This window comes from Anolis carolinensis, chromosome 3 (genome assembly GCF_035594765.1).
Source record: "Anolis carolinensis isolate JA03-04 chromosome 3, rAnoCar3.1.pri, whole genome shotgun sequence".
Lineage (NCBI taxonomy): Eukaryota > Metazoa > Chordata > Lepidosauria > Squamata > Dactyloidae > Anolis > Anolis carolinensis.
Genome location: NC_085843.1, coordinates 87,170,847 through 87,183,336, shown reverse-complemented (window position 1 = coordinate 87,183,336; position 12,490 = coordinate 87,170,847). Strand labels below are relative to the sequence as shown.

At 40.9% G+C, this 12,490-nt stretch overlaps 1 protein-coding gene across 2 annotated transcripts in view; it reads left to right on the top strand.

Annotated features, from left to right (window-relative positions):
• Positions 1-449: 449 nt before the first annotated feature.
• The window catches only part of prrg1 (proline rich and Gla domain 1), a 33,218-nt gene continuing 21,177 nt past the window's right edge, over positions 450-12,490 (top strand). The window contains exon 1 of one of the 2 annotated variants that reach the window (XM_008107376.3): positions 450-729. Coding sequence is in view for 1 of the 2 variants with exons in the window: in XM_062977202.1 (XP_062833272.1) it covers positions 1,165-1,286 (122 nt within the window). In the remaining variant the exon portion in view is untranslated. Of the gene's footprint in view, positions 730-791; positions 1,287-12,490 lie in introns of those variants that run through there. The other variant, XM_062977202.1, reaches the window with a different exon arrangement.

Sequence of the window (12,490 nt, the reverse complement as noted above, 5' to 3'; positions counted from 1 at the left end):
TACAATATATTATATTATTAAAACTGATATAAAAATATTACATTATAAAACTGAGGGCGGGGGCCAGGTAAATGATGTTGGAGGGCTGCATCCGGCCCCCGGGCCTTAGTTTGGGGACCCCTGCACTAGAGCATGTACCCACTTTAAATCCACTTTAGGGAGGGGGCTTTAAACAGCTCAGTCAGACAGGTCGTGGGCCAAACTACAAACCCCAAAATTCTGCAGAAGGCAGAAGCCGATTTAAAGCGGATAGATGCTCAAGTGGGATGAGGCCCGATGATGATGATGATGTAAATTGTCAGCCACTCATGCTGGCAATTTGGAATCGTGGCTTCTCCTGGCCTTCGTGATAGCGGCTCAACCTGTGCGTGCTCAACATGGAGTTTAAGCGACGCCAGCGTTGGATTCCTGCCTCCAAAACCAAGCGAATCGTAAACCCAATTGTTAGGAGGTGCCGGGAATTCAAAAGGACGACGTGGGACAAAAGCGGAGCGGGGCAGCGCCGGGCTTTCCTGCTGAGCTTGGGCATTCCCCTCCCGCCCCCCTGGTCCTGCCCCTCGCTCCTCCCTCCCTCCCTCCCTCCGTCCTGCCTCCAGGAATCCCAGGGGCGGGGCTGGCCCGGAAGCCCGAGAGGCGCGTGCGTCGAGGCGCGGGCGCGCGTGGCAGTCGGGGTCCCGGAGCCGCCGCGGCTGGGAGAGTGCGAGCCCGAAGGGAAATCGCGGGGCCCAGGTTCGTAATGTGCGAGTGTGTGGACAACCCGGGGGTTGGGGATGGTGGGGGACGCGCCAAGGGCAGGCAGAGAGGAGGAGACTGCGGGAGGAGAGCGAAGCCGAGGAGGCTGGCGTTCTCGTCGGGGCGGCTGCTTTGGAGCAGCTTTCCGAAGTTGCTGGACGAGAGGGGCCTGGAAATGGAGGACTCGGGAGGGACCCCGCCCTTGCTCCGGAGGAGCGGCTTCCCCTGGGTGCCGTGAATGTAGTTTGGCACCACTTTATCTCCCTTGGCGCAGGGCTGTTGTGATTTGACAAAGGTGTTGAGCCATCTTCTGAGCCCAAGAGCGCTGGCTGGGCTCGCACCAAACTACCACGCTCGGGATTCCATAGCGTCGAGCCGTAGCAATGGTGTGAAACTGCACTGATGTGACCGTGTAGACAGGCGCTTTTCCCCATGCGGATGGAAGAAAACCAGAAGGCCACTCTGGACTCATTGCCGGACTGCCTTTGCGTGTTTTCCTTCGGGTTGCTGGGAGGTCACCGGGCTGAGAGAGAGGCAGAAACTGTCGTCTCCAGGTTGGGTTTTTCTTTCGGAAGCCGAGGAAACGGGGACTGCTCAGGAAATGCAGCCTCCAAGGCACACGCATCAAAACATCGTGTGCATCTAACATCAGGCCTGGGCAAACTTGGGCCCTCCCTCCAGGTGTTTTGGACTTCAACTCCCACCATCCCTAACAGCCTCAGCCTATGCTGCGGGGGGGGGAGGAGGAAAGGGCCTGAGGCTGTTAGGGATGGTGGGAGTTGAAGTCCAAAACACCTGGAGGGAGGGCCCAAGTTTGCCCAGGCCTGATCTACACCATAGTATGTATGCAGCTTGGTGTCACTTCACCTGCCAGGGCTCAGTGCTATGGGGGCATTGGATCTGTCGCTTGGTGAGGCACCAGCACTGCTTCACAGAGGAGGCAAACGACCTTGTAAAACTACAATTTCCATGAGCCAGTGAAGTTAGAGTGTTGTTGCCAGCTGCATTCAGTCTACAATATACAAGCACCCTTTTTTTATATAAATCATTTTTATTAAAGAATATCTTAAAAAAGATTGACATCTTCTAGATTTGCTAAGGGAAGGTATGGGGGAGAGAAGGGTTTAGGTTAGTCGGGGAGGGTTAATAGGGGGTGAATGAGTGATTCTGAGAATACTGAGGGATTGGGTACATATTTTTGGGTTGGTGAGATTTATCTAAATAGATTGACAGATAGATTTGTAAGAGGGTGGGTTTTGGGGAAGTCAGAGGGGAAGTTCGGGGAGGAGTCTGAATACAGACATCCGGAAAGGTAGCCTAATGGGGGGAGGGGGGAGGGGGTAGACTTCCAATCTTCTTTCTTCCATACTATGTCTTGTCTTATCCTTTCCGTTACGTATTCTTCAAATTCGGACCAGTCTGTTTCTTTCATCGCCTTACCAGTGCTTCCTTTTAGTAAATAAGTTAGTTTATCCATATTTTTTATGTCCATTAATTTCTCTAACCACATTGCTTTTGTAGGGCAATTAGGATTTTTCCAATTTTTGGCTATCACTATTCTAGCTGCTGTTACAGCATATACATAAATTTTAGATTTATTTTCTTTTTCCCCTGGAGAGTATATTCCGTCTTTGTTTTCCATATCATAAAGTCCTAATAGGTAATATTCTGGTTTGCAATCAAAGTCATTTTTTAGAATTTTTTTACATTCCATGTGTATCTCTTTCCAATAATTTCTAATTTTTTTACACTTCCACCAAACGTGAAAATATGACCCTATCCTTTCTTTACATTGCCAACATTTCTTATCTCTATTTTTGTACATTAATCCGAGTTTTTTTGGTGTTAGATACCACCTATGGATTGTTTTTAGCCAATTTTCTTTTAATTCTATAGCATAACAATATTTCATTTTTCTGTTCCAGATATTTTCCCATTCGTCCATGGTTATACTTCTGCCTACATTTCTGGACCATTTTAACATTGATTCCTTTACTATTTCAGATTCTGTCTTCCATTCAAGTATCTTATTATATAAGATCGTTATTACTTTTTTGTTTCTTTTTAGAAGGCCGTCCCAAAAATTATTAGTCATATTAAATCCAATCTCTTTGTCTGTTTTATAGCTTTCTTTTATTTGGTGGTATTGGAACCAAGATACGTTTTTATAAATTTTTTGGATCTCTTCTAATTCTTTAATCGATGGATTTTCTGAGGTTCTATTTATTTTTCTTATAATTTCTTTATACGTCGGCCAATTTTCCCATCCGAGTAATCTCTGTTGGTTTGCCTCTAATGGAGAGAGCCATAATGGAATTTTATTGTAAAAATATCTTTTATATTTTAACCATGTTTTAATCAAAGATGATCTCACCAAATGGTTCCTGAAATTTTTATCTACTTTCATTTTATCATAACATAGATAGCCATGCCATCCCCAACGTAAATTAAACCCCTCTATGGTTAAAAAAATTTTTTTTTCTAATTTAACCCAGTCTATTACCCAATGTAATGCGCAAGCCTCATGGTAGGTTTGTAAGTCTGGGAGGCCAAAGCCTCCTTTTGTTTGTGGGGTAATCATTATATTGAATTTAATTCGTGGTTTTTTATTTTTCCATACAAATTTTGTTAATTCTGTATTCCACTGTTTAAATAATTTGGTACCTCTTATGATAGGGATGTTTCGAAATAAGTATAACAATTTTGGTAGGACGTTCATTTTGATGGCTGCAATTCTACCCATAAGCGATATATTTAAGTTTGTCCAATTATCTAAGTCTTTTTTAATCTCTTTCCATTTTTCTCCGTAGTTCAGATCTAGTAATTGGTTATTTTTACTAGCTATCCATATCCCTAGATATTTAAAAATTTTTGTTATTTGGAATCCCGATATATAAGCACCCTTGATTGAGAAGGAGAAAGAAACTATGGCCTACTCTACTTGGTTGATTTCAATTTTCAGAAGCCAAGCATTTCTAGTATCATGAAACTAGGGCTGCATCTACCCAGTAGAATGCATGCAGTTTGATACCATTTCAATCGCCATGGCTCACTGTTACAGAATCCTAACATTTGTAATTTGGTGAGCACCAGTTCTCTTTCGCAAAGAATCCAGGGAGCGGGCAAGTTCCTGCTGTTAGCCCCAGCTTCTGCCAACCTAGCAGTTCAAAAACATGCTAATATGAGTAAGTCAATAGGCTCCAGTGGGAAGTTAATGGGGCTCCATGCAGTCATGCCAGCCACATGACACTGTCTATGGACAACGCCCGCTCTTTGGCTTAGAAATGGAGATGAGCACCAACCCCCAGAGTCACCCACAACTAGACTTAATGTTAGGGAAAAACCTTTACCTTTACCATATATGTCTATATATCAATATCTATCTATCTGTCTATATAGATTATACACATACATGTACAAGTCTATGTGTGTGTGTGTGTGTTTGAATTATATATGGATTGTTTGTGTATTTATCCATATAAATGGGACACACACATACACAATAGATCTCTATATAATATATACACACATAAATACACAAATATACATATGTATGTATACTGTCAAAGGCTTTCATGGCTGGAATCACTGACTTGCTGTGAGTTTTCCGGGCTGTATGGCCATTGGCCATGTTCCAGAAGCATTCTCTCCTGACGTTTCACCCATCTATGGCAGACATCCTCAGCGATTGTGAGGTATGCCCGAGGATGTCTGCCATAAACATGGGTGCAATGTCCAGAAACAATGCTTCTGCAACATGGCCATACAGCCTGGAAAACTCACAGCAACCTATCTATCTATACATATGTAGTGTTAAAAAAACGACAACTCCCATGATTTCATGACACTGAGTGATGGCTGTTAAAGTAGTGTCAACCTGCATTAATTCTACAATTTGGATACACTGTAGGATTAATGCAGGTTGTTAGGGGGTATCTACAGTATAGATACACCCCTGAGACAGTCTCAAGGGTGTATGGGGGTTATATCTGAGGTGGAGAACTGAATTGATAAGAAAATGCGCCTCAAAATAGGAGCCCCCGGTGGCACAATGGGTTAAACCCTTGTGCCGGCAGGACTACTGACCTAAAGGTTGGGTTGCTGACCTAAAGGTTTCCGGTTTGAATCCGGGGAGATTGTGTATGAGCTCCCTCTGTCAGCTCCAGTTCCCCATCTGGGGACATGAGAAAAGCCTCCCGAAAAGGATGGTAAAACATCAAAACATCTGGGTGTCCCCTGGGCAACATCCTTGCAGAGAGCCAATTCTATTATACCAGAAGCAACTTTCAGTTTCTCAAGCTGCTCTTGACACGAAAAAAACCCCTCAAAATTGTGCCTCCTTCCCTAACTGTAGTTGTGCAGGATAAATCATGACTCTGGAATTAATGCTGCAACTTTGTTTAGCCTTGTTCTGAGAACAAAGTTGACTCACCAAGTTCCAAAGGAATCTAAATGATATTTAAATGACTCCAAAAGTGAGGAGGTTTAAGGCAGCCACTTTAATCGGTCCTCTCATTAAAATGGCTTTGCTGACCGTAAAGTGATCCCTTTTCTTTCCCCACCTTCTTGGTCTGTCACAATGTTAATAATTGCAGTCCTGGCCATGTCGAGTTTAGCAGGAAACTGGCCTCCATTATGTCTTGTGGGCCCTTCATACTCGGAGCCTTGACCTCCTCCAACCCTTTCTGTGTTGTCTTTGCCCTGAGTCCTCCCAGGGGGAAAAAGAAGGCTTTGTGCTTCTACTCTTGCTGCAGAAAACATCCCTCTTGCCAAGTGGCAGCATTCAATTACTTAGTGTCTGATAGATCTCTGCTGACTGTGCCTGTACCAAATCAAATCTGCTTCTTAAATGCTTTCAGCAGCCACCGAGATGTTTATTAATTGATATATTGAAGTGCCTCTGAGCCTGGCACAGATTGGTGCAAGTTAGGTTTTGATGTATTTTTGTAAGTATCAGGGTTTATATTGATTAATCCATTGCACCAGACATGTGAACGCTTCATTCCTCATCAGAATATACCTATGCAATCTGAGCTTGTTAGCATATATTTTAGTTTGAGATGAAACTGTAACGGATGGATAATGTTAAGCATGTGTTAAGTGTTCAGATCTTTGCAAATACATAAATACCTGTAAGCACCACCCCTGAACTGCCAGAAAGCATCTCTTAAATGAATTTGAGGAAGACCTATACTTAGAATTGGGTAACTTAAAAAAAAAAAAGCAGTTCCAGTGATTGATTGAGCAGGTAGTGAGAACATTATCACACCAGGCTATTATACCAATATAGAGATGCATTAGCCTGGTTTTGTCTCAGGCTTATTGCACAATGTTCTTGATCTCCAGGCATTGCTGCATTGAGAATGTGGTGTTTTTCATACTGAAAATAATCCCTTTCACGCAACAATTCAGTACCCAATTTGTGTGCTGATGTCTTATATTGTGTTTTGTCAAGAATGAGCTATTTGGGTATGGTGTAATGTGTGGCCAGATTTTCTCTCTCAGAGATTTCCAAGGAAATCTCTGGCAAAAATTCCGGTACTCATGTGGGGAGGATGACTTTTCTTTTATGTTTAAACCCCTGTTCTAATTTCTTTTGTTTATTTACTGTTGAATTGTCATAACATTATAGTGTTGTAGTATTTAAGTTGCTTATCCAGCTCTGGGGAGAGAGAAAAAGGCAACTTAAGTCTGCTCCCCAGAAGCAGAAGATCATGAAGCATGTCCCAAAGTGAACTTGTGCGCATAGAGGTGGATAGGTAACGTTGCTGACTAGACATGGAGGACCATGTTTCCTGATCTCCAGTTACTGGCAAGAAGAGTTATTGACTTCCTTGTGTGCTAGCCACTGTTGGGACAATACTTCATGATTCCCTACTTCCGGGTAGCAGAGTTGTTCATGTCTATGTGAACAAGCCCTTTTTGGGACAGCACTTCACGTTCCCGCACATACAAACAAAAATACATGTGGTGAATGGCTTTGTACTAATGTCATTTCCATCATACAGAAATGACATCATGGTGTTATTGAACTGTTATGGTTTTGTTTTTGAATGTATTTATTAAAATATTCTGATTCTATCCTACTTCTAAAGTTCTTGGGTCATGCACAAATAAAAAAGTACTTTTAAAACTGTGAAACACACACACACACACCTGTAATCGAATAGTTAAGAACTGAGTCAAACTGAGCTAGTGATTGCACCAAAAGGGAGTGCATTCCATTATCAAAGCATCACAGTAAAGGAGGATTTTTAAATCTCCACTCCAAAAAGAGGGAAAGGTTTAATCTAAGAAAAGAGCCCAACAGTCTAGCTATGATTGCAGAATATTCCTTTGGAGTTGGAATTCATAGGTAAAGGTTAAAATGGTATTTTGGAGGTACTGAAGATTGTGAATGCTTTCCAAGATGTAAAGCCCTTCCATGTTTTTCAACACACCACCAAAATGGGTGATTCAGGGGATTGTAGGCTAACACATCTGGCAAGCAGTAGATTGCGCAAAATTGGTGTAAAGCAATGGTTCTCAACCTTCCTAATGCTGCGACCCCTTAATAAGTTATGTAAATATCTGATATGCAGGATGTATTTTCATTCACTGGATGACATTTGGCACAAATACCTGATACGCCCAAATTTGAATACGGGTGGGGTTGGATTGATTTTGTCATTTGGGAGTTGTAGTTGCTGGGATTTATAGTTCACCTACAATCAGAAAGCATCCTGAACTCCATCACAGATAGAATTGAACCAAACTTGCCACATGAACAACAGAAAATACTGAAAGGGTTTGGTGGGCATTGATCTTGAATTTTGGAGTTCTAGTTCACCTACATCCAGCCTTCTCTGTCAAAAGAGTTCCTAAGACCATCAGAAATATGTGTTTTCTGTTGGTCTTTGGTGACCCCTCTGACACCCCCCTCGTGACCCCACCAGGGGTCCTGACCCCCAGGTTGAGAAATGCTGGTGTAAAGGTCTTCTTCTCACATCTTCTTTTTAAAGCTCAAGATGGCTGGCAGTAATAAAAGAACAAGTAAAACAGTATCAAAAATAGCAGAATAAAAAATTGTAAGAATTAAAATAATAAAGACAGAAATGGATGCACAGTTTTCCTTTTCATGTTCCCAGTAGTCTCCTAAAGTGTCTGTCTAGGAGCTATAGATCACATTGGATTTTATCCACTGACCCTTGATACTCTTAGTTTTATATCAACATTTTTATTGTTTTGCCTTTTACAAGCAAAAGGTTGTTTATACTACTTCAGTTCAGATATCTGCCCCATTCTTGTTTGCTGTAAAGTGATTCCTAATTGATAGACATTGTCTTGTGCTTTTTAAAAAAATTATTAAAATGTTCATTACTTTTGACATACAAGACTTTGTCACATGGATGTGGTGAAGCAGCACAGTAGCACCATGCAATACCCATTGCCAATCTCCCAACTTCCGACAATGAAGCCATCGGGCAAATCCTGTCAGTCACCCCAATCATGCCATGGCCTCAGGATTTCCCTTGTGTACTGAATCTCGGTGTTTCTGCAGTGGCATCTACTGTGCTGTCCTCATTGTAGAAATAACAAATAAAAACAAGGGAAGTGCCACAGCAGGAGGATGGAGTTACACCACCCCATACAGAATAATGGTCTCACACTACTACAATATCACAATTGCACAATGACAACATCTGGGCAGAACCATCCACACCATGATGATATGTTGCCGCTGTCCTTCATTGCAGGAATGGCACATGATAGCAGCAGACATGCAGAAATGTCCTTAGACTGAATATCAATGATAAAAATGGTTGGACCTTTTTATCTCTAGTCTCCTGTTGCTGTGATTTACAGCTACAATAATGTAGTTCTCATTTGAAACTCTTCCTGGCAAATACAGATTGAAAACACGGGTGAGATGGGGATGAACTGAAAAGCTAAATAGATAATTTTAGAAACCTTGGCCCAGTGACTTTCAAACTTAAGTCATATTTTGGTTTTCCAAATGGTTGTAGTTTTTTGCAGATGCATGGATTCCCAGAATTGTGAAAGTAGGGCATATGCCCCTGAAGGACTTTTGGGGAGCTCTTAGAATTCCCCAGGAGAATGGGGAAAGGGAGATTGTAGGAAATGTTTTTTCAGAAGAAAAAAAGCCTACTACACCATTGTGACTCCATCAGTGCATTCTGTTTTCAGTGCATTCTATTGTCATTCCTTGTATAAAAAATAACTAATTAGATGAAATCAGGGTACTTTGAGTGCCCACAAGGTCTCTTCCGCCTCTATGATTCTATGAAATTATTAATGACCTACCTGCTAATATTTAACCCTCCCTTCCTTAAAATAGTTCCAGGGTTCTTGTGTACATGTATCTAAATACTTTGCTAGTGCATGACATTGTATACTATCTATATATATAAAAGAGTGATGGCATCAGGGCAGCGGACAAAACAACAAAACTACAGGCCCCCCAACCTTGAAATTTGACAACACAACCCATCATCCATGGCTCTAGGTTGATACAACAAAAAGAAAAGAAAAAATAAAGTCCTAATTACAGGGAGAGGAATAATAGTTTTTATCCAATTGTTGCCAGTTTGAAGGTTAAGCTCCGCCCACTTGGTTTCCTAGCAACTTAACTCAGCAGCCCAGGGGACAGGCACAGTTAGGCCTCACTTAGGCCTCTTCCACAGATTATCAGATTTTAACTGGATTATATGGCAGTGTAGACTCAAGGCCCTTCCACACAGCTATATAACCCATTTAGAATCTTATATTATCTGCTTTGAACTGGATTATTTTGACTCCACACTGCCATATAATCCACTTCAGTGTGCATTTTATCCAGCTGTGTAGAAGGGGCCTCATATAATCCAGTTCTAAGCAGATAATATAAGATTATAAATATACAGTACACTCTCACTTATCCAACATAAACAGGCTGGCAGAACGTTGGAAAAGTGAATATGTTTGATAATAAGAAGGGATTCAGGAAAAGCCGATTAAACATCAAATTAGGTCATCATTATACAAATTATGCACCAAAACATCATGTTATACAACAAATTTGACAGAAAAAGTAGTTCCATGTGCGGTAATGCTATGTAGTAATTACTATATTTACAAATTTACCACCAAAATATCACAATGAATTTAAAACACTGACTACAAAAACATTGACTACTAAAAGGCAGACTGTGTTGGGTAATCCAGAACATTGGATAAGTGAGTGTTGGATAACTGAGATTCTACTCTAATATGAAACAATTACTGTGGTAGAATAATACAGAACAATATAATCTCTAAAACCAGGACAGTAAATAAAGAGCAACACTCTGAAAGCAGGGAAATTGCGAATTCCACAAAGAAAACAATCAGGGCCAACTAACACCTCCCAAGAAAGTATTCCCATCACCAAAGTCTGGCAAATCCTCTGTTTTCTGAGGGCCACAGACAGTAGAAGCACATAAAATATCGCAAACAACACCACTCTAAAAACAAGGGAATTCCAGACAGGAAACAATCAGGGTCAGCTAACACCTCCGAACAAAAAATTCATTCAGGGAGGAAGCAGCCAGGCTTTAAAGCTGCAAGGCCATTAAATGCTAATCATTTTGCCTAACTGCAGCCTTCATACTAGCCTCCAACAGACAAAAAGAAACAATCAGAAATATTGTATATTCACAAGCTTTAGGAAATAATATCCCCTGATGGCGCAGCGTGTTAAAGCGCTGAGATGCTGAACTTCTGGACTGAAAGGTCACAGGTTTGAATTGGAGGAGTGGAGAGAGCCCCCACTATTAGTCCCAGCTTCTGCCAACCCTAAAGGTCAAAAACATGCAAATGAGAGTAGATGAATAGGTACTGCTCCAGCGGGAAGGTAACGGCGCTCCATGCAGTCATGCCACATGACCATGGAGGAGTCTACAGACAACGCCAGCTCTTTGGCTTAGAAATGTACATGAGCACCAACCCCCAGAGTCAGACACGACTGGACTTAATGTCAGGGGAAAACCTTTTTTTTTAAAAAAAAAAATATGGTTTTATTGTAGATATCAGCGAAACAACACCAAAATCCATCAACATACACACCAATTACATATTCTCGGTAACATTACACTTGTTAGTTCCACTTTTATCTCCCACTTATGTCCAGTAGTTTTTCACCCCTCCCCCCTCCCCCTCCCTCTGGGAACAGTACTTTCTTCCATTCAGATATTATTTTAATTGATCAATCGTAAGTAGAGAATGATTCAATTCTTTATATTTTCTTTGTCCTTTGACTCTATCTATCAATCTTCCCCATTTCAGATCCCAATTCTTTTTGATTCGGCCTGATATATATTTAGTTCTCCTTTCAAGGATATAATCTTGAAGCATAAAATCAGCTAGGTATTCATACCATTTTTTAACTTCCCATTTTGTTTGTTCTTTCCAACCCAAGGCAACTGTTGCTTGAGCGGCAACTAACATGTATTTTATAATTTCCCCCCAGTTCTTATCTAATTTCTGGATGAAGAATTCTTTATTTTTCAAAATCAATTTATGTCCTGTTAAATCTTCCATTTCCTTCTTTACCTTGTTATAAAATTTTTGCACTTTATCACATTCCCACCACATATGAATATATGAGCCAGTTATCCCACATCCGTGCCAACACAATTTTGTGGTTGTTTTAGTTATATAAGCCAATTGGATTGGGGTTCTATACCATTTAGTCAGTATTTTCCTTTGGGTTTCTCTTATCCTTATCTGCTTGATTTTTTTAATTGAGTTGATCCAGTATTCGATATCAGAGTCGTTAATATTCATGTCTTCTTTCCATATCTTGGCCAATGTTTGTTTCAATTTATATTGTTTTTCAATTAATATCTTATAAATAAAACCCATCAGGCCTTTTTCCTTTTCTAATTTCCATTTTAAAATTTGGTCAAAATCTGTTTCTGGACCTTCCTTTTTCTTCCAATTCATAATCCTTTGTTTCAGTCCACTCCAAAGAAGCCAGTTACTTTGCCCACAAATGTCTTTTATCATTTCCCAATCCTTGATTGTCCCATCTGGGTTTAAGAGGTCTTTTATCAATTTCATTCCATTTTGTTTAAACTTTGTTATCGCTTTACCAAATATCTGTTCCTTTTTATTATTTAAAAAGGGAAGGTAACGGAGCTCCATGCAGTCATGCCACATGACCATGGAGGAGTTTACGGACAACGCCAGCTCTTCGGCTTAGAAATGGAGATGAGCACCAACCCCCAGAGTCAGACATGACTGGACTTAATGTCAGGGGAAAACCTTTACCCTTTACCTTAACTACCACCAATTCCTCAATACTTTATTTCCCATACCACCATACTTCGCCACAGCAACGCGTGGCCGGGCACAGCTAGTCATCTTATATAGCACTAAATGGTAACCACATAGAATCTATATCATTGAAGCAAGGGTGGTTTTACCAGCAGTTCTCACCCACTTCGAAATCGTTGAATGTGTCACAGAAGATTGGATTGCCTTCTTGGCTCTTTGCCCTTATTGTAATCTAAAGCTGAGTGAAAAGTTGTGTTCATCTACAGATTTTTTCCAGCTTCTGTGAAACTCCCCCATACTGATTTGGAGTTTGCAATAAATGTAATGGTTTATGTTACATTTGCCATTAAATTAGTTTGGGTGGGCTGATAAATGCTTCTTCTAAGTATATTCCTTCATTATGGGGAGAGGAAATCTGAACAGTTTCCCAGAAAGAGAAAGAAAAAGAAGGTGGACTGTTAAA